Here is a 23,160-nt window from a genome sequence, read left to right as displayed (position 1 = left end):
TAGACTTGGCAAACACCTGGGAAGACCAGGGGGTCCCAACCACTTCACACCGATAAAGATAAAGTTAAATTCACCTGATGAAGACGGACAAACAGGACGAACAGGATCATACTCAACCACCTCCAACTCCAGGTGACCATAAAGGTGCACCCCCCTGGGTTCTTAGCGGGGGGCTTTTAATTTGAAAGTAGCGACCGTCCTTAGCTTGCCGACACAACAACAAGCTAACACAACCAAACAGCTACAGAGACCGAGGAGACGCTAGCATCTCCAGTATCTCTCAGCAACTGTCCAGTTGATCATCTTAATGTCCGCGGATGAAGTGATGGACTGACTGCTGTGATCAGCTGTTTCTTGGTTTTAAAACTCCCAGGCTGTGGGTCGCACTACAGTGCAGGTCATCGACACCTCTGCCCACCTCACGCAGAGGCCGGCACATTTCCGCCTCGTTTTTAGATAGCAGGCGAGGTGGAAATAAGTGTACCCTCCGAGGTGGAAAATCGGCGGACCAAAACAGACCCCCAATTTGCCGGCCTCTGTCTAAATCCGCGGACCGAGCTGCCAAAACGACAGGCAAATTGGCGGCTTGGTGCTCTGTCTAAAAATGGCTACTGTTGGATGTATATAAGAAAGGAATTAACAGGAATACACAGAGGTCATTAACGACTTTGTGGACTGGTGTGGGCCCAACCACCATGACATAAGGAGACGGTGATAGACTTCTGCAGGAAGATGCCACAAAGGCTACCCAGATGAACATCCAGGTATTGGATATGGAGACGGTTGGAGCGTACAAAAGGATTGCCACAACCATAAAATGGACCGGTCAGACAACATGGTTGTTCTGTTCAAAAAGGGCCATCTCATTTGCTAAGGGGACTGAAGTCCTTTGGAGTGTGCAGGACTGTTAAGAACACTTTCGAAATGCTGCTGTTTCATCTTTAATATTCTAGCTGTGTTCTGGACTGCCCTCTGGATTCCATTGAGGAGGTGGGTGAGAAATTGTTGACGTCAATCATTGACAACACTTCTCACCCCTGCATGAGACTGTGGGAGCTGAAGCAGCTCCTTCAGCAACAGACTGCTACACCCACAGTTCTAGAGGGAGCAGTACCGCAGGTCCCTTAATCCTGCTCCGGCATTTTAACTGAGGCACATCATAATGTAACACCATCACCCACCTGTTCAAACTAACTACATTGCACTATTTATCCCTGGTTATCTAGATCCTATGTATTCATTTTTATATATGTTATTACGTTACTACTATACTATTCATACATGTTAGATTATACATATTTTATCACATACATATTATACATGTTTCAAAATGGGGGCAATTACTCGACCTTTTAAGATATATTTTCAAACAAGATAAAGTTTATATACTGTATTTGTATTTTCTATCTTATTCTGTCTGTTAATCAGTCTACAATGCAACATGGGTCTATATGTTGCATATACTAGGCTAATATCAGTCTGTGCCATGAAAGAATTAATGTATGAAGTGAATCACAGATCATGTCTCTTGTGTGACGGTGAGACAGCGCCTGGATGCAGACAACAGATGCAGCTATATATATATACGCTATGTGCAGAAATAATAATAATAATGATGACAAATATGTGAAGATATCTAAAACAATTTCTGTAATCTTTATGTTAATTTGAAAGACCATGGGAAATGACTTTTTTATACTCCCAACACAGAATTGTAATTGTTTCAAACTATAATGGACTTCCTTGATACGTTCATATTCATTCAGTCCACTAGTCCACTCTGTGAAATATCAAGTGTCTACAAGTGTGTCGTTAGGTTGCCCCTGGCGACTTGAGTTAACTGCTACATTTTTCCAAGAATTCAAGGACGCAAGACCCTCCTCAAAACGTAAAGGTGACTCCATCCTCAAGCTCTTCCCGGTACGTCCGAACTCACCTCTTCAATGTAGCTTTCCATGAAGGAGCCACGGAACATGGCGGCCATCCAGTTGCAGCTGGAGATGAGCAGGGGCTTGTGGGCCGGGAGGCAGCCATCGTCCAGTCGGAACACCACATCTAAAACCGGGGTGGGAAAAGAGCATTCATCTCGTGGAGTGCCACAGAAGCCCAAGCTACAGAGGGGGAAAGACAGACAAGGCAGACGTCCAGACATACACACAGGCAGACAGAAGGCCAGACAGACACACACAGAGACGTGGACACAGGTAGACAGACAGAGAGATAAATTGACAGAAGGACAGAACGGCTTTTCACACAGATTAAGGGAAGGAGAGTGGACGCAGGGTAGTAGGTCATGAAGTTAATCCTGTGTGGACTCTGAACTTTGGTAGAGAAAGAGTTAAAAGGGGACACAGCAGCTATGTGTTATGACGTTGAATTCAATTCGCTTTTATTATCACAGTTTAAGGTAGATCTTATCAGAGTTCATCAGCAGAATCTTTTATACGCTTTTTAAAGAAAGATTCCCCGTATCATAACAATGAAGGCAACAGAGGAAGTATAGGAGGGAGTGACTGTGAGGCAGGCTTTGTTAAGAGACAGCAGATGCCTAGCGCTGGCTGCAAATGCTGTGATAAACATGCATACAGAACAGCTTAGGGGACAGACAAACACAACACAACACAAACACAGGACACAGGAAGCACACGAGGGCGAGCACAAGAACACCAAGCAGATTGAAATGCGCCATCATCAAAATCACATGATGGTTTTTAAGACGGACTTCAGAAAACGGACAAACCAGAAACATACAAAATGCATATATTTATACCAAATGTTCAACGTGTACAATGTACACAGAGTGTACATTTACAGAGACTGAAAGAGAATGCTGGAAATGAGCAAAATCTTTTCTGTCTTTCATATCAACTTTTCATAATCCACTACGGCTCCCATCTCACATACGCCCGCACACACATGCACACACTTACAAACCCCCACTGGTGCGCACGTGGAAAACATCTACACCCACGTCAATGTTACTGAAAGCATCGAATGGCACTGAATGGTTGGCACAGTGGTTTACCAGCAAAGGTCCCCTTATTGAGACACTCCTTGATGCGGTTGGCTCGGCGCACATGGAAGGCCTTGGTGATCTCCTGGTTCATGAAGCTCTCCCTGTTGAGAACATTGGCCACCATCATCCGCAGGTCAAACACCTCGAGTAGCTCTGCGATGGTTGCCACCTGCATCAGGTCGCCTCGGCCCTCGTCCAGGCTGCCTGTGTACAGGTACTGAAGCACCGCCTGAGAACAGAGCAAAATTTAGCTTAGGCACAGCTATCATGACACCAAAAAGCTCTTTGTAATATTCACATCAACAAAATAATATAATTCTCTCCTTATAATGTATTAATACACTTTCAAGTCTATCACCTTGAATGGTTCTTCCTGTATAAGTGCGTCCATGGCTACAACAGTCATGAGTCGTGGTCGTCCAGTCATGGGATCATCAACATGCTCCAGGCACACACTCAGGAATCCCCTTCCCCATCCAGAAAGTGCTCGCCCAGTCCCCAGTGCACCCAGAGTGTACAAAGCTCTGGAGGGGAGGGCATTATCACTCTGGGAAGTCCTCAAAGAGCCCTGCTGGAGCAGCTGGGGTCGATTCAGGCCCCGCACTCCTCCGTCCGCCCCGTCTTTATCAATGTCCAGGCTCTTAGTGCGCCCAGCTTGCTCCTTGGCTCCTCTCCTGCTCTGCTCATCTTCCTCCCCACTCTCCAAGTTTTCCTTGTTCTCCTGTTCCTCCCCCCGTGGCCCCAGGCACGATCCACCAAGATCGAGGGTGAAGAGGTCATAGAACTTGGAGCAGGAAGTAGCCAGATAGACTTTGTGTGCAAAGACGCGAGTGGCACCACCCTGCAGAAGGAAGAGGACATCTGCACACAGCGGATGGCAGAAAAGGGAATCAGGGCCCTCGCCGTCCGCGGGAGGGGGGTCTGGGATGCCCACAATGGGGCGAGGCGGACGCGGAGGCAGGAAGGGCGCCTGGAGAAGGGGCCTCTGGACCTTTTTCAGGTGAGACTTCCAGAACTGCAGGTGACGACGGGAGATGAGGGCAGCTCGGATGGCATTGTCAAAAACATCTTTGACTCCGAACTGGGCAACAATGCTCGTCTCATAGTAGGGAATCCCAAGTTCCTTTGCCACCTCGTGGCCTCTCTCCGGGGGAAGGATGTCTGTAGGTTTGATGGGTCTATGGGACGAGAGAATGAGATGACAGAATGATGACACATTAAAAAGACAAAGGTTGTTCTTCACAACACAAATCAATGATAGAGCAGTTGTCAATGTCTTATTTACAGGGATTCAGTTACCAATTTATGATCACTGATCACTGACTGGAAAACCCCACAGGTAACTCTCACTGAAAGCCACAGTGGTTCATGTTTTATCTAAATTTCTCTGTTAATGCCTGACAAAGGCGGCGGCTCACTTGGCTAGGGGTCGTCGTGCGCGGTTAACTGCATCCAGGTCGGCATAGCGCAGATCCAGCTGGCAGCCAACAAGAATGATGGGCGTCCGGGGACAAAAGTGCTTGATCTCCGGGAACCACATGGTGCGTACATGGCGCAGGGAGTTGGGATTAGCCAGAGAGAAGCACAGCACCACTACATCAGACCTAGAGGAAAAGGAGGGAGAGAGAAAAGTCTTACAACGTCACAGAAGATAGGAAAAGGATGGCACAGGAGAGCAGGTCTGTTGTGTCGTGGGCAAGACATGTCAGCAGAGAAGACATTTGGTCTTTGACGGAGTGAAGGGCTCAGAGAGGAGAGAAAGGAAAAAAAGGGGTCGGTACTGAGTCACAGACGTCTTGTCAGTTTATGTTAAAATGTGCGTGATATGTGCACGGAGGAAGCCTGTTCAACAGCTGCAAGGCATTGTGGGAGCATGGACGGTGCCATCGAGAAAGCTTGGGTCGCAAGATGCGCAGGTCTGTGTGTGTGAGTGTGTGTCTGGGCCTCTGGGCTGGTGATCTGTGTGGCCCATCTCTCTCTCTCGCTCTTACGTAAACCTCCCTAAGCCCTCCAAGGCTACATGAACCACAAAGAGAAGGCTAAGAATAGATTGGGATACACACACATAAATTCATTTCCTCAACCAATGTGTTTGAGCAGGCAGACAGCAGCACTTACAGCTGATCTCTGCCGCTGATTTCCGTGTCATGTTTGTGCATGCGTGCCTGATCCGAGGTAATGGTAAATCAAACTTGCGGTTGAGTGAGTCGGATCATTAGGTATCAGAACAAGGCTGACAGTGCAGGAATCTGAAATTCTTAAATGATCTACTACTTAGGACAACAAAAAAAGCACAAAAAAATCGCTTTAACTCCCAGCATCACAAGACCAGGCCTGTTTTTGCATTTGCATCACTTATGTAACATATATGCTACATTATCCATCATTGATGACCCGCAGATAAAAATAGAAATATATATATTCCTGTTTATGACACTTATAGTATTCACTTGAAGATGTGAGGTGCTAAACCACATCCTGAGAACTGCATTTTGACACCCCTCTTATTTCCCATGGGTGAAACACCTGCGCTACAGCGAATATGGCCTACTTACCGAACAGACAATGGCTGCACTGTAAAAAAAAAAAAAAAAAAAGATCTTATCAAATTGTTTTATCTGGTATTTCATGTCAAAGTCAGACTTTGCTTTGTGCAAATCAAATAAACAGGCCACCTGTTCTGAATGTTTCAGGGTGTTTGATTCTCAAAAAGGAAGCACTTGTTAAAGGGTTTTGACAAGTTGAACTACTTATGAAGGCACATGGCTCAAAGCACGAGACTTTCCACTTTCTGCATTTTGTGCAGTGCGGACATAGGTTCCATAGTCCATCTTTACTTTCCCCAATGTAATCTCTGAAAAGCTCCTCCTCCCAAGGACATAATACGCTACCTAACACACACCGAAGAATTAAATCACAGCTCACACGCGTACACACACACGTAGGAATTCTCATTAGCACTTTGTCAAAGGGTCATTACCGAGGCTTTGTCTGCTTGAGGGCATGTCATGTGTACATGCCATTGCCCTCGTGGTTACAGGAAAATACTTTTTTCTCTTTACAACCTACACCTTACAGCAGTGTACCTTTATGTCAGCATACACTGTACTAGACGGAGACACTGTACAGATTGAGGGGAGGCACTTTGCTGGGAACAGGTTTACACAGGCTGCCAACTCGTCCAAGGAAATATGAGCCCCAGAGGGCTTCTGAACCTGTCCAATCTTAACTTATCTTTCAAGAGCGGCTATTACAAAGAGTGAAAGTGAGCATTAAAGATGAGTGTGAGAACAATCCATAAGTGCTGTTGCAGCGCATATAATGTGGTTGTTGTGGAAGCAGCAACCCGCAGGTGAACTCAGATGACCTACATAATTGTTTTCATGTATGATATGCTGTTATGCTGTTACTTGGGTGTGTGTGTGTGTGTGTGTGTGTGTGTGTGTGTGTGCGTGTGTGTGCGCGCTCGTGCGGTGGATCCAAACTACAAAGGTCATTGGTTGCCAGATTATGTAAGAGGGGACACACATAATGCAAAACGGCTCTTATACAAGCACAAACACAGCAGAGACGTCCTAAACGATCGGATTCTCTCGCAATGAAGAAATGAATTGGCCTCATGCAGGCATATGTATCACTCTGCAATCACATCGCCTGGCATGAGACCCCTAACGAGTCATTAAGTCTGTCACAACCGTGTTATAAAAGTCGTTAATGTGCTATTAAAACGGCTTACAAGAACAATGTGCGAAAGCGCAATATGACATTGTTCGGCTTGTTCTTTAATGAAGAAAAAGTTAAGTTGAGGTTGGCTCAGGTTAAGTTTGGCTTAGCCTATTTCCAGGCTGAGATTGTTGTTTCTCTCCTAACAAAGCATGTGACAGTCTGACCCGACCTGACAATGTGATGTTTTGAGTTTTGATATCAACAAAACTAAAGAGTGGAGGAAGGTGCCGTGAGGGTGAAGGAGCAGCGAGGTGTCATGGGCAAACAGGAGGCTAATGATGGGCGTTGGGTAACAGTGTAATGAGGGAGATGGGGGAGAGGGGAGGTGGGGTGAGGTGAGGGGAGAGCAGGACAGGAGAGTAGAGGGAGGTTGATGTGTGGAGCTGCAGCCACCAGGGAGACAGGCAGGTGGAAAACAGCTGAGCCGGCAGTGTGTCTTTATCAGCTGACTGCAGGCTGACAAAGCATACAGGACGTGTGGACAGACACGAACACACACAAACAAACAAAAACGCACACAAACAGATGTAGATTGCGCAGGCAAAAGAAAGAGCGGGAGAACGAAGGCAAACACAACCTAGAAATATACAAGCTCAGTCACACAGATACACAAATGTTAAATGGTGACATGTTACACAAAGTGCATCCACCCAGCCTTTAGACAATATATGCGTGTGTGTGTGTGTGTGAGAGTTTGGATGTTAAGTTTTAAAGCCGGTTCACAGCTGATGACCATTAAAGACACATCAAAGGAGACATATCCTGGTTTATAATTGTGTTAAAGGTTACTATTAGAGTAGGTTTACACACATGCTGCAGCACCTAATCCCCCCTCTGTCTGAAATGTTTTAGCTCCTGTCTCTTTAAAAATTGGTGTTTGCTGATTTTGCTTCGGCAATAAGTGCTTTTGCATTTCATGCCAATAAAGCAGCGGGATGGGGAGTAAGAGGATAGAGCGATGATCCAATAATGTCTGCTGGAGGAAGGATGTAACAGCTTGAGGGCGGAGTTCAACTTTAAAGTGTTGCAACTGGATTACACAGAAAACAATTTCTGGTAGGTAAATGTTACGTGGGCGTGTTTATTATTTGGATGTGACAAAACTCGTTCTCATAGTAAGTTCTAATTGCATTCTCCTGAACCAGCCGACAATGAGTTTGGTCAAATATTAGCCCGAGGAAACAGTTTCAGCGCCTTACAAACTCTCCAGCCAAGACTCAGCAATCTCTTGGCTGAACCAGTTGTTAAACTGGAACATGGTGTAATGTGGTTAACCTTGTGGTCAGCCAGTAATTGTGTTATTGGGTCAGTAACTAGACTCTGGCTGCTAGAATGTCTGCTGAAAGTGAGCGTGTGTGTGTGTGTGTGTGTGTGTGTGTGTGTGTGTGTGTGTGTGTGTGTGTGTGCCTGTGCCTGTTTGGTGTGTGTTTCTGCTCACCTGCCATAGGCAAATCGTCTGTCTTTGTGATGATCCCCGAATGTGTCCCATAGCCTCAGGGACACGCTGACCTCATCCACTACATCACGAGATCTCTCTAACACCTACAAAACAGACACATACCGCTGCAATCAGGTCAAAAGGTCTCAACTTCACGGCAATGTTTGTGTGTTCAGTTGAATTGAAGGATTATGCAATCACTAGGCTAGAGGGTAAAAAAAAAATCCTGCACAATGTCAAGCTGCATGGGCAACATATTTAGAATGAAGTTGAGCTTTTAGTGTCTTAAAGTGACATGTTTTTACCTATGTTGCTAATGCACAGTGTACTAAATTGTGTGTCTTTTTCCATTCTGTGTGTGTGTGCGTTTCTGGTGTGCCCACCTCCTGGCATACACGGTACTGGTCGATGGCCCAGACGGTTGGCACGTGGGTGGCAAGCAGCTGATACTGTGTGAGGGTGGCGTTGCAGGCCCGGGCACAGATTAGCCTGGTCTTGCCTACTGCATTATCCCCAACCACCACACATTTAATGGTTTCCACATTGGGCCGCTCATAGTCTGTGTCTATATCCATGGAGAGGGCCCTGGAGAATGGGAGATAGGAGGGGGAGGGAAATAAAAAGAGGTTAATCCAATATTCATGGGAAATTAAAATCACATCGATAAAGAATCCCAGGAGGAATAACACTGTGATTAAAAACAACCGGCGTCGAGTGCAGTCGTTTCTAACACCGGTCCGGTCCAGTCCGGGCTAGGGAAGCTTTGTTAAGGCTCTGAGCCGCCATGGCTGTGCTGACCAGTTTACAGAAGCTCCTGCCAAACTCCTCAACAGAACACATGGTTCGCAGGCTGAGGAATAGAGGGACCGCAGAGCTATTTCTGTACCAGCTAACAGAGAGAGGGAGAGAAAGACAGGGAGACAAAAAAGAGACTTCCACTGAGCTCTCTGTCCTTCTTCTCCCCTTGCCTGTCTTTCCTCTGCATCTGTTCCCCTTCTGATGCATCGATAGCATCTTCGCTTCACAGGAAACATAATGCAAAAGCGATGAAACGCCACACAAGAGCAAACGATTAAAACCCCCCACACGGCACTTTTAATTAACTTTCCAGGTCATCCGTGAGCCCAGGGGGAGCTGTGCATCCTCTTTAGGGGTCAAACATATTCGCTGTAGGGCTCGCGCGGAAGAAAGTGTGGTTACATGCTTGACTACGGTCTAAATCTTAGCACAAGACGGAGGTGGTTACGCATGTGCACACAGCTCAACTGACTTCCTCTTTCAAAAAGCACACATCACTGTAAAAAGCTTATCAAAATCCCCTTTCCATAAACTGCTTACAAACATTTCTGACATGTCAAAACACGTTAATACCATTTTTTCTTTTTTCAAAACATTCCTGGTAGAATCTGCTCTATTACATAATCAGCCTCCACACACACACACACACACACACACACACACACACACACACACAGAGAGAATGAGACCTGTAGTCAGCTAATCAGTCCATCCGTCCTCGCAACTAGTTCAAAGACCCACCCCAAGGCCCCATAAATAGAGCATCTGAAACATTCATAAAGGCATCACTTGTTATTCCATTGACGCGGACTCCAGTGCAACACTTCAGTCCAGTACTGACAGACACCAGTAGCTAAAAATGGCATCTATTCATCGGACACATGAGCCATGCCTGCAGCCTGCTATTCAGCAATGACCTTCTCTGCAGGTCCACACACACACGCACACACACACACACACACCTCCAATCTGCTGAAATAAAAAGACCGCATTCATCTTGTGATCTCTTTTGTTAACAACAACAAAAACATTTCCTGGTAAGTCCTGATCACGTCAGCCAGGAAGTGCAGCGCAGAGATCCTACCTTTGTCTAAGTGAAAGTGATACGAGGTCTCCGTCAAAGAGGCTGTTTCTTGAGTGGCTCATATGGAACAGACAGAACTGTGTCTTTCAGGGTTATAAATACCCCCTTTTTTTCCCTTGCCACCTGTCTTGCTGCTACACCTTCAGAGGCACGTACTACAGGTGGAGGAGAGAGATAGAAGAAGCAATAAAATGTTACCACAACCTTGCACTTATCTAACAGCTATCTGCCTAATGTTCACGGCAGCTGCCGAAGCAGCAGTCCTCTTGGTGGGTTAATTTGGAAAAGCGAGACGAAACCTGACTGCACCGGTGGTTCTTTACAATCCACAATATATCACGAAGGAACATATGGGCAGAGCAGGACTGAAATGTAACGGGCGACGACAGACAGAGGCAGAGAGGATGCATAGTAACGTTAATTCCCAGCGTTTCCACTGAAACGGCAGATAAGCAAAAGGGATTGCAAGAGAGACAAGGCAGGGAGGGGATTATTAGAGACTTAGAGAGAAAAAGAGGGACTGTCAGCACAGCATTAGAATCAGTCAGTCATGCCATTAGGATCAAGAGGGCAAGACCAACAATAACTAAGGGTGCTCAGGGGAACAAATCACAGCTTTTACTGCTGCTGCTTCCCTCTACTGTCAAATGTGAGGTTCTCTCAGAGAGGAGAAGGAGACAGCAGAGGAGAGAGAAAATGTTCAACTTCAGACCCACAGGAGTCCTGAAGTCGGTGCGTGTGTGTGTGTGTGTGTGTGTTTGCGCGTGGGCGTGCGTGCAATGTGCATGCATGTGGTAATGAGCTTAGGGCTGGCCTGTGAGGCATGGAACGATGCGAGCAGTGATGTAACCAGGAGGCGGCAGAGGCGATAGTGTGGTCAGTTTCTCAGGGGGATCAAGAGTACCCGGCTTCCGGATATCAGCCTCCATCTGAGGCCCCGCGCCGTGCCCCGGAGCAACGAGCCCGGTCACGTGTCGAAATCAACACACAACACAACCTGATTTGCGTTTTGCTCCCACATCGCCGCGCTCGAAAGACACGCACCTGCTCTCTTGACTTCGCGAGCTCTCACAAGTGTCCACCGTCATTTCTAATTGCACAAGCCAAAGGATGAGCAGAAGCCGGAAACTGCGAGAGCAAGAGCGGTGCAGCACAGAGGAGTGGAAAGAGAAGCTGCAGAGATCAGGTTTCATTTTCAAGCCAACGACCTATAGTGAACTGTACACATGCACACACATATACACACACACACACACACACACACACACACACACACACACACAAACACAGACGTCTAGACTTCATCTGCCGGCCGTGCAGTGTCATCTTCCCAGCAAGGCAGGAGAGGAGGCTGCGAGGGACAAAGGAATGTGTGTGTGGGTAAAGAGAGGATGAGATTCTGACCCAGTTTTTCTCGTACTCTTACAGAGACATATTGATGGGTGATAGGAACACTGTGACGGGAACTCAGAGCGCCCACTCAACACACAAAAACACAGACCTTCTGGTTAACTCTGGAATGTCGCGGATTGAGTCAGTGTTTGCGCGACTGTGCGCGTGTGCGTGTTCGGTGCAGGAGGACCAGACAGACAAAGAAGCTCATGCATAATTTGGACAGCGTGCGTCTCAGTATGGCTTTGCTTTAAGGCCGGGGGGGGTTCATAAGGAGATGGATTACAGCTCTGTCTCACTGCAGAGCTCCTGACATCTTTTTTTTGTTTTTTTTTTTTTGTTTTTTTTTATACTTGCCCATTGCTTCCTTTGCAAATCCTTTCATTTATCCTTCAGTCGGTCTAGGTCCGTCTGCTTCGGGCCCAGCTGTGCCCATTCAACCACACCTTCTGACCTGCTGACAAGCTCCCTCACTCTCCTTCCCATCCCGTATTTATTCTCCTACTGAACGCTCTAGCTCACAGTTATCCCATCCTTCGCTTCACTCACCGTCCGGTGGTAACCTCTCTCCTCCCGCCCCTCTTCCTTGTCCTGTCCCAGTCATTCCTCCCATCACGCTCCCTCCGCCACCCTTTTTACCAGCCGCCATCCATCCATCTATCTCCCCGCGACCTCACCGTTATTTCTCTTTTCTGGATTGCATTCAAGGAGCAGCATTAAGCAGACTGCCCTCCCACACCCGCTTCGCTTCCCCCTCCGTCTCCATCGCTCTGTTATGTAACACCTTTAGCGATCCACTGGCAGCAAACCGCTCATCCCAAAAAAAAACCCACCATAGCTCCCATCTGCCTCTTTTTTATTGTCCTCTTCCTTGAGGCTAAAGTTCAACCCCCTACGCCGATGACGAAGCCGCCCGCCTCCCCTGCTACAAAAATGACCCCAATATCCACCCCGCATTAGACACGGGCGAACACTCGCGCACACACACAGAGCTCTGGGGTTTACACTTTCTCCGGCTCGGCTGCGTAGTCAGGGTGTCCATGTGTAATTGTTGGAAGAAATGATGGATACATGTGCAATCATGTGTGCAACCTAATTCTTTAATGACTATTTCTGGCAAAGGTTCGCTCTCACAAAAGAGAGATATGTCTACTCATTTGTACTTTTTTTAGGCGTGTGTGCACTTGTTTGTGTAGGAAAAGTGTGTGTGCTGCTGTGTGGGTCTTTGACAGTGACTGCCACAGGCGCAGCTGGCACAGACTGGTTACATAACCTGGTCTGTGGCCTCTTCTTGGCTCCCTGGATGGCTGACAGTAGACCTCAGACTCATACACACCAGCGCAGACGTACATAGACACATGCAGGCCTGCACGTACTCGCCTCGCCCACTGCAGATGGTACCGGTATTACCGCATGGCCCGTGGCAGGCGGCGATATGTACACATCCATCGTAATGAATGAGAGGGTCTTTGGGAGCAGCGTGTCTGTCTGCTTTGAGAGAGCCCTCCTCCTCCTCCTCCTCCTCCTCCCCCTCCTCTCCCTTCTGCGGTAATGCTTTGTAAACACAGGAAGGCTCCTCTTGATGCCCTCATTTCCTTTATCCCTCCTCATCTTCTTCTTCCTCCTCCTCCTCCTCCTCCTCCCCGTCCATATTTTCCACCTACTCTTTCTCTCCATCTCTCCTGCTGTCTTCACTCTCTTTGTCTCTATTCCAGTTTCCATTCCACACCCCTATACTTTCTAGTATCCACTCCAATATTTCCTTCTATACAATCTTGTCTGTCATTTCTACTTGTCTTCTACCACCAACATAAACAGACAAACATCAATTCCTTTGACATTTATCATGACAGAATTTCATGATTCGTTTCCCTGTGTTTTAAGTCTTAATTTAATGATCAATACATATATTGATCTTGTACCAAAAAAAACGGCACACACGACACAGTATCTCATGTTCTAAACATGGTTTTGGTTTTTCCAAATGAGAATTTGGGAAATGAGAGCATGTAGCATTTCTGTTTTCCTCTGGAGTTGAGTCAAAGCAACTGTGACTCAGTCAGTGACCCAAATATTACGGCAACTTTGTCGATGGAGAGGTGGATCAAGTTTGTCTGGGAGACAGTATTCCAGGCCACTTATCTCCTGTGGGAATGTGACAGGGGATTTAAACATAATGTAAAATACCTTTTAAAATGGGCCAGAATATATAACAAAACCTTGGGCCTAAGGACTCAGAAATATCCAGGACCCTAATTATCACTCTATCATACACGAAACAGCTTACAAACATACCGGCGACAGTGCTGAACAAAAAAAGCACAACGTATTTTCTTCCACCTCAGCTCCGGGGTCCGTGTTAAAGCTCACCGGGATCAGGCCGATAAGGACCCACACATAATACACAACTGCGATGTCTAGTTCCTCTGTGTACCTTCCACTACAGCCTTAAACAGAGGTCAGAGCATTCAAGCAGTCCTTCAAGTGCTGGCTGACTCTTCCATGTGGGTCTGTCAGTGTTGCACTGCATGTTATCTCAAAGCTGTTGACACAGTCAAAGCGTTGGGCATAGTGCCTGGCCAGGACAATAAGGAGCTCTGTTCCACATCTATCTGACGGTATACGTACCGACAGCCCCGATCACTGATTCATTAACAGCAGCGGTGATGGACTGTCTCTAAAACAGCACAACAACAAAAGGGTTTACCAAGAAAGAGAACTGCAAGAGCAGATTTCCAATGAGTCAAAAATGATAATGATAATAATGACATTTTGAGCAGCTGGTGTTGCCACAAATGGATGAGCTACACTCACAGGGTGGCCGTTAAGAGACATCTTTTCATGATAAAAACGATACTGGCCAGAAGACAACGATTGCACAATGTGAAAGACGCGTGCCAAAGTGTTTACGCAACCGCAGGTTGCAGATATGATTAATTGCTGATGACTGGGAAATGAAATTATGGTCAGATGTCAAGTAGAATAATCTGTGTTCAGTCCACTCAGGGCAGAGGAGAGAGTCTTCCTCACCAGCGGCTACCTGCGTAACACTACCCCTGTCATGACGTCACAGCGACGGGATCAGCATTACAGTGTGTGTGTGTGTGTGTGTGTGTGTGTGTGTGTCCATGTCCGTGCATTTGCGTGCATGAGTGTTATACAGTGATATTCCGCACATTATCAGCTATCTAATTCTTTACTGTCACACAGCTATGATCCGCGTGTTGTTCCAGTAAATAGTCCAGTGCAGCATCACTCCACTCATCAATGAAAAGGCACCTCGTGAGCTCCCTCTCCCCGCAGCCATTCATAACCACCTGGCTCATTCATATTTTTTTTTTTTTTTTTTTTTTCGAAACCGATTCAACAAACCAGACAACCAGTCATCCATATCCCAGGAGATAAAGCCCCGGATACACACCTCATCCGGTGCTGCGCTTTAGATGCCTTCCATAATCAGTGTTGTGAAAGGCAGGTGGATGTCAGCCCACATCCCAAATGATGCGCTGAATAAGTCTTGCGTAATGTGCCAAGCCCATCCGCTGCACCGCACTGAACGCTGAATCGAAATGCTCCGATGGCAGCGGCACATGTGGGATTAAAGGAGGAACAGTAATCTTCCGTTGTATCATCTCTCGCTAAATACAATTTAATACATATGAAATGGGACGCTGCAGAGCTATAATAGGAGATTAACGCCCCATTAGGAACAATAAGGACACCGTGAAATGAATGGATCAAAGCGGATGATGTCTGAGTCTTCAGAGCAAAAAGGCTGTTTTTTTTGTTTCACTCTAGCGGCGTGTGGACTGCTTTTTTGTGCACGACAAGAAAAATGCACCGGGAAGCATGTGACCCAGTGTCTCTGCAGGAGGGGTCCCTACCTTCCGACGGTTCCGGAATTGACCCACATGCCACTCTGCTGGCGGTTCAACCGGTCACTCGAACCGGACAAAGGCGCGCGGGGAACGTAGAGGTGGTCGCGGTGGTCCCGTTGTTTGTCAGAGGGCGCGTGTAAAGTGTCTGTCGCACGGGACCTCTGCCCTGTCACATCCTCCCCTCTGACTTCGCCTCGCTGCTGCCTCCTCGATCCAGCGTCTCACGGGCGTCAACGAGTCGCGGCTGGCTGCTGCGGGCCTGGTGTAACGCTGGGGGTGACGCTGATCGGACGCTCGTTAGGAAGGAATCTAAACATAACTGGCATGAAGATTTTCCTGGTCTGAGCCACCCCACCGCCCCCCCTCCTCCTGTGTTGTTGTTTCCCCAGCTGATTTCATCAGAGGCACGCCCCCACGACTCCGCGTCACGACACAAGTCGGCCGTCTCATCCTGTGCTGCGTTCAGGCGCTGTCAGAAAACAAAACAAAAGCGGCGCTCCCGAGGTTCCGCTATAATCGTTACCCCGCCTGCACGACTGCGACACATTCGAGGGCGGACCTGAACGCAAAGAAGCTCGTAAGAAAGAGTGACTGCATATTACCAGTTTGCTTGTGCATTGATCAAACTTCCAATTCAATCCCCGGTCTCTTTTCTCTTCTTCTCTCTTTTCGGTTGTGCTGTGTTACATCTAAAAATGAAGAACAGGCATCTGTTCCGAGGTGAGAAGGAGCAATTGAATGTGTCGTCAGAGATTAGAACACGACAGCCAATCACCTCCCTCGGAGTTTATAGTATCCCCGCCCCGAAACTGTGCTCTTTCAGTCCTGTTAACTCAACACGTCCCGCAGAGCACGCTGCCTTTTGTTGGTGGAGGACTCACATCCACTGCTCAGCCGCCTGCAGACCGTCATTCTGACTCTCAGCTGGCAATACTTCTCAAGCACGAGGGAAAGGGCGCATTCTTTCTTTTCTAAATACTACAGTAAAACAAGAATAATAAATGTGCAAAACTATAAATATGGATCCGATTTTAGATTAATTATTCTTTTGATCCTTGCTCATACATACCAGTCATCCCCCTTGTGAAAACGAACATCCAGATAATGATGCAATAGTTATTACTCATGGGCAAGGGAGACAATTTTTCTTCTATGGTTATTCTGGGAGTTCAAGCATAGCAACTAGCTACCACATAGCAACAATTGTGTATTGCTACAAAAGCCAATACAGGAGCCAAGTAAAAAAAAAAAAGAAAAAAAGAAAGAAAGAAGAGAATAGAATAGAATAGAAAAGAAAAAAGGCAGACGATGGATGGCTGTGGAAAATACCTTGCTTTTTTTCACCCTCTGATTTTTTCCAAGATCTCAATGTCTGGGAATTCATCTCTGGAATGTTAAGCTGCAGCAGGAAAGAAAAATGCTGCCATGTGGCCGAGGGGCAAAAATACCTCCCTGTTCTGCCAGCAAAGCTATTTTTAATTTTAAACTTCAACTGCTTTGTAAATTTCATGTTATCCAACACAAGAATCTTTTGAGTGCCCCCTCTCTTTTTTTACAACCATGCCTGCAACAGGAGATAAGAGGCCAGAGTGGTCTGTATTAGATGACATTTTATCACACAGTTTATCTGGAACATTTTGCTGTGTATGGCCTTGTGGGCATCCTGGACAGTCTGAACTTTCTTTCATGGCTGTGGAAGACTGAAGGCAGACATCTACTGGTAGACTTTGGTACTGAGCTCTCTGAAACAAAGGAGGCATATGTAAAACTCTCTCTGCTACATTGTGGCACTGCTGTCACTCAAGGCCACTGCACGGAGAGCTGACAGATCCTACTGAAGATCAGCAGTGCCTGTCAAACAACAGACAGAAGGTGAGGGAGTTTCATGGATATTGTGTGAGCAAGTCACAAATCTATGACCTGACCCTTGTGCTCACCTCATAAAGATGTGCGTTGTCCTGGACTTCCTCGCACCCAACATGCGAAAGCACACGTGCAATTACACAGCACTGACACCTCAATTAAGCGAACAAGATTTCAATGTGCAACCAGTGGAGATGTCTATTTTATATCCCTTTGTCCAGAGTTGTCTTGAAGCCCTGAGAAAACACTGCCCCCTGACCCGGCTGGCATGGCCAGAATGAAACAGCATGAAAGATGGGCTGGAATGCTGCTGGAGAAAGCAGGGGTTCAACAGCACAGGCACTGAGCGCGCTTAGAAATGTGGAGAGGCAGCCCCTTTGTTGGAGAGGTGTACTTGTGAGAGAACTCTCAAGCAGCACAGGCTGAGGTGAGGTCTGGCCTTTTCAGCTACAGTAGTACGAAGACGGACTGTGCGGCTTTGTTTTACGGGCTTTATGGCTCTTCTATTAGCTGTGTGGGAAGTCTGCTCCCATGGCTTCTTACACTTTGGTGAGATTAAAGTTTGTTAGAATGAGCTGAGATCACTCTTTGGCATGGCTACTTCAACAAGGAGTGTCCCTGCTGCGTGGACAAACACTCAGTCTGCTGCATAATCAACACCATGCAATGTTCCTCAGGTTTTATTTCAGGATTTACCTTTATTTCATAAGATGAAAAAACACAACTTCTGTCCAATATGGTAAGTATTAAACCATGTGTTCATGGGGCTATGATGGTTAGCGAAGATCATCTGAAGATAAATCATATGACCGACTGTATCATTCGGGGTCCTGATGATGCCCTACTTCTCTGTCACAACACTTTTATCTTGCAAAAAGTTTAAACGGGCCCGCACGTCAAACCACAGAGGCAAAAGTCCAAAATACAAAAACAGAGTCCACACTGACCTAATTTAAAAACCCAATTCCCTACTTGTTACAACACGGTGCGAGTGAATCCGGTAAAAAGCTCAGCTGGATTGATTTTCAGACGACATCATCAGTTTGTTTGAGGTTAAGCAACGGATATCAGGTATCATTTTAATGGGCGTGGAGCAATTTTAAAAAACGAAACTCTTCCCCTCATCTCATCCCCTCCTGTCCACTCCTCCACTGACCCCATTCTCACCCCTCCAGCTCGCCCGATTGGCCAACAGGCCCCGCGCACCCCCTGCCTCAGCACTGTACTGGAACTGTTCTAAAGCTGTCAAAACACCCAGCTTCTCACACTCCCCACGTCCACAGAGAGTTCGCCTCGAACACACACCGTCCCAAACGCTAATAAACACACAGACGCAGCACACACTGAAAGAAAAACAGTCTACATGCAGCACCGCACACTGACACAAGTAGGTCAGAGCTGCAGTGGGTAACAGTATCAAAGATTAAATTCTACCTCCAGCCCTGACACACACACACACTCTCACATGCTCACACACACACACACACACACACACACACACACACACAGACCTTACATACCAGATGTAAATATGGTATGTAGATCATTGGCCTGTTCTTGTGGCATGCATTTTTTTTTGCAGAGGGACAAGAAAAATGTGGCGACTTTCGGAATTTGAATTTGCTCATCTGTGAAGAAAATTCAGAGGTCAAGGGCGAGAATGAGAATGAGGGATAAACTGAAATGACTTTGTGGGAAACTGGCATCCCTAGAAAGTCAGTGCTAGAAGCACAATGAATAGATTGACAAATACACAGAAAGACACATACATCCACTGTATGTCATTCTCTGAGTCTGAATCTCTTCTTCATTCCCACTCTTAATCTCTCTCTCTCTCTCTCCTTCACACACACACACACACTTTGACATGGAGAGGTGGCTGAGATGTGTTGCCAGAGCCGGGCACCCTGGCATGAAACAGAGTGTGTTTTGTAACAGCCGGCCTATTTGGCGTTGGGTGATGTTAGCCGGGTGTGAGTTCAAGTGAAAAACATTCAACACTAAGATAAGGCCGGAGAGAAAGTGCAGAAAGAGAGAGATGGACAGAGTGGAAAGAGAGAATATTGTTTACTTGTTAAGTTATCAGTTGAGTGTCTTATCTACAGTCGGTTAGAAGTTAGAAAACTCCGTGTGTGACCAGCTGCTGTTACCTCATTATACCCTAATGAAGACAGAAAAACGCAGCACAGTAGTCTATTGAATGCACTTTTTCTTAAATGCAATTTGTGCCAGGGAAACATACATCCTCATGAGTTGTGCCTTGTCAAAACGAATCCATTCTCCAAAAAAAATAAAACATTTACATTTTCTCATACTGTCCAGTGCTGCAGCACTGTCTCCCCCCTCTGTCCGAAACTCTCTGTTTTAGCTTCTGTCTCTGTAAGGTATGTTATTTATTGTGTACTTTTAAAACACAAGTCATCTAGTATAAATCGTATGTGTAATCCGCTCTCGTAAAATGAGAAAGGTCATCAGGTGGAGTGAGGTATGATTAAGATTTACGAGCTATTACCGTAAACTGTGTCCAAGGTCTCCAGCGTCCCAAACAGAAGATAAGAGTGAAGAGACTCTCTGTTGACATACTTGTCATGAGGTACTGTTCCCTCATCGCCACAGAATGTGGAATGACAATGGAATGTTTGAGTCTGACTCCCGGCAGGCAAACGAGAGCTGGTTGACCCTCGTAGTGATATATGATCAGGTCAAGTCCGCGCCGGTGATGATGGGCCATGATGGTGGAATATGTCAGGAATGTTAAGTGGCTCGAGGTCCTTGGGCAAAGGCTGGAGAGAGGTGGGAATAAGAGGATGGAGGGTGGCATGAGTGGAGGAAAAAGGCATGGCGGGGTAGGCGGTGGCGGTGGGGCACTGCGTATTTTACTGCCTGCCGCCTGCCTGAGAATAAACAGACCTCTGATTATGATATTAATGCCAGCTAAAATGTTTCACATTGAGGTGCCTGGCTTTTTGCAAAGTGGTGCCTGGGTCGAACGAGAACACAGAGCTGCGTACTCCTCACCGTCCCTCTAAGCATCTCGCCTCAGACTGCCAAAACTGCCCATTTAGAGTCAAAGGGGGACATCTGGCACACCCAGCCACCACCGCTACCAACGGCACATCTGCCACCATCAGCCCATACACATGTCAGGTTAGTTACCCCAGCTTCCTTGTGGTTATACTTTCCTTGGTAGCAGCAGTTTAAACATCGCAAAGTAGGAAACTCCAGTGATTCCCGGGCTTAGTTCACTTGTTTGTTTAAAATTCCTCCCCTCCGTCATCCTAAATCACACCTTAGGACAGGAGTTCGACTGGGAAGAGACAAGGTGGACAGGGTGTTTTAAGAGGCCGGGGGTTTGAGTGGATGCTCTAAATTCTTGAGTGGCACAAATCTCCCATGATAAAGACAAACTGTGCGAAGCAGAGGCAGTCTGAAGTCATGATATACTGTCTGCCTCTGACTTGAGGGGATTGACAGCGCACAGGCATGTCTTGCTTGTCTCGGCACGACAGAGCTCCTGTACGGACACAAAACGCGAACGGAAAAGACTGATATTTACATCACCTTAAACACACAGGTACAGATAAGCAGATTACCATTAACAGACACGGACGTAACAGCACGGGCAAATACACATGCACACTCTGCTGGATAGAGACACACAGGTCAGTGGAGGTGACTCTTAAACTGTGGCTGTCAAGTGGCAGGGCTAATCTTATTAAGGCTCTCTTCAGCTGCAAACCCTTAAAGTGATAGTTCACGTTGCTGGAAAATTAGCACATTAGAATTCAAGCATACATTTAAGCGTTGCCCTCGTGACGAGGTCGGCGGTGCATTTTTATGAGCACAGTTCACGCTGTATAATATGTACTGGATGGATGGGTTTCACGCTAAAATTGGGCGCAAATGTTAATATCTATATTTCCATGTATTAGAATATCCACTAAGTGATCCACATAGAGAACGGTGGCTGGAACACATGTTCTAGATAATGCGTTTAATGTGCCAGTAAAGAGAAGGATCCCTTTTTATTACATTGGGAAGTGAGTGCTGGGCCAGCGAGGGGGTTCTGTGTATTCGTTGGCTGTGCGGGTCTGAAGGCGAGATGATCGAGGTGCCTTAGGTCAAGAGCTGGGCTTGAGAGGATTTCCAAAAGTGGGGTGTGAGAATCAGGTTGAGGGATGAGACAGATATGGAAATGGGTATGGAGGTCAGGAGAGAAGTGGATATAGGATCAGAGTTAGGGTAAAGCTTAGAAGCTGAGGTCAGGATGGGAAGGTCTGCAGAAGTAGTCCACAAACCAATTCTGGAGCTTCACAGCAAAACAGCGTTGCGGCATTCTCCAAAACAACTGAAGTAGCTGGGGGGGAAAAAAACCTGATTTGAAAAGACATTTACTTACATGACCGAGCCTGTGCACCCTCTTCAGATGTGTTGCATGCTAATACGTTTAGCTTAGCAGCTACGGAGAAGATTTTGGCGTAAAGGGTGTGAATAACATCTTTTCAAATTATCTGGGATCCCTGGGCATCTGGGACTTTGACTAAGCTGCATGGAGCCATGAATTTTTTTTTTTTTTATGTTATCATTTTAACATTTAGAAACAAGTCCGCGTCTACTTCAGTCATTTAGGAGAATGCTGCAACACCGTTTTGCTGTGACGCTCCAGAAATGTTTGGTAGACTCAGAAACTTAACTTCACTTTCCATCAACGTGAGGCTGATTAGATAATGACTGAATTTTCATTTTTTGGGTGGACTGCACCAGTATTCAGGTGGTCCAATGCTGCCCATGATGTCCCATTCAAATACCAACGCAAACCAATGTAAATATCCCGTGGTTATCTGTTTAGCATTCACCTGCGCTTCCCGCAGAAATGTTGGACGACACACCATTTGTCAGAAAGACTCACACCAAAGCTGAGACTGAAGAATACATGGAAGTATAGAGCGCAGGCTGAGGATTATTCTGACTCGCCGAGGTCATGACAGTGTCAAACATCTCAACCATATCATGTCCTGCACAAAGTTTAACAAGTGTAATCCACTGAACGTGTCCTCTGTGCCACATCTGATTAGCTTTCTAACACCTACTCCCCAGATACACCGGGGGTTCAATGTCAGTTTGAAATGGATTTAATCACCCGGATATATTCCCTGGTAACTTCTTAATATGTCCTTTGGAAAATTAAATCAGCCGGGATGAGGGAGGAGGTTATCCTGGATGACCTGCACAGTGTCTTAAATGGGGCATTCTGTGCCTGGAGCTACTTAATATGGTAATAGCCGAGGAAAAGAGGATAAATCCCACATGTTAAACAAAAACAAAGTGGTGTTAGACCTTTTTGCATCCTACCTCTTCCTGTTGTGGCACAGCGAAGTCTGCTTAATGTCAGGGACAAAGACTGAAGCATGGTGTTCACTGGTGACCTGTGGGGGCTCAAAATCAATTTGCTGTGGCTGCCTTGGTCATGCTCATGGTATGAAAGTCACACACAGCATTTCAGCCATATACTTGCAGGTAAAGAGATAACATACCATGAAACAACATGAAGAGAAGATTGCAAATTGCAAATATTTCCTCTGTCTGAGTCTCAGTTTACCCTGCGCGTGCATTAATCCCGCTCAGTGTGATCAGGTTACCATTAGAGCCAACGCCATGGTCTGCAGCACGGTATACTATGAGGCACTTGTAAGAGCATTATTGACCAGTCCATTAATGCCAGATCAATGAGGTGGCAAACAACAAAGCACCGTCATCTGTAACCTGCCAGAGGCTCTCTCCTGCGATACCAGCACTGACACCTCACTGCTACCTGTGGTGATGTTGGGAATGTCGCTAACCCCTCTGAACCCCGACAGGGCCGCAGCCACGCTCGCACTCTAGTGAGGTTGTATCAGAGTAAACTTTGGACCGGGGCTGAAATCAGACCACAAACAGGAGAAGGTGAGTGAGGGCGAACACAGCT

The 23,160-nt window shown here is 46.6% G+C and overlaps 1 protein-coding gene across 6 annotated transcripts in view; it reads right to left on the bottom strand.

Annotated features, from left to right (window-relative positions):
• Nucleotides 1-23,160, bottom strand: part of rhobtb4 (Rho related BTB domain containing 4) — a 46,398-nt gene that overhangs the window by 10,907 nt on the left and 12,331 nt on the right. For 3 of the 6 annotated variants that reach the window (XM_030416140.1, XM_030416142.1, XM_030416141.1), the window contains exons 3-8: nt 8,564-8,765; nt 8,181-8,284; nt 4,435-4,620; nt 3,375-4,194; nt 3,026-3,245; nt 1,937-2,055 (exon numbers count right to left, since the gene is read on the bottom strand). In XM_030416140.1, coding sequence (XP_030272000.1) covers nt 1,937-2,055; nt 3,026-3,245; nt 3,375-4,194; nt 4,435-4,620; nt 8,181-8,284; nt 8,564-8,755 — 1,641 coding nt within the window. In that variant the 5' untranslated portion in view covers nt 8,756-8,765. Of the gene's footprint in view, nt 1-1,936; nt 2,056-3,025; nt 3,246-3,374; nt 4,195-4,434; nt 4,621-8,180; nt 8,285-8,563; nt 8,766-14,875; nt 15,297-15,338; nt 15,700-15,934; nt 16,055-23,160 lie in introns of those variants that run through there. The other 3 variants (XM_030416144.1, XM_030416138.1, XM_030416139.1) reach the window with 3 other exon arrangements.

Source organism: Sparus aurata, chromosome 5 (genome assembly GCF_900880675.1).
Source record: "Sparus aurata chromosome 5, fSpaAur1.1, whole genome shotgun sequence".
In the NCBI taxonomy this organism is placed as follows: domain Eukaryota; kingdom Metazoa; phylum Chordata; class Actinopteri; order Spariformes; family Sparidae; genus Sparus; species Sparus aurata.
Note: the sequence above shows the minus strand (reverse complement) of the source record. Positions and strands in the feature narration are given on the sequence as shown.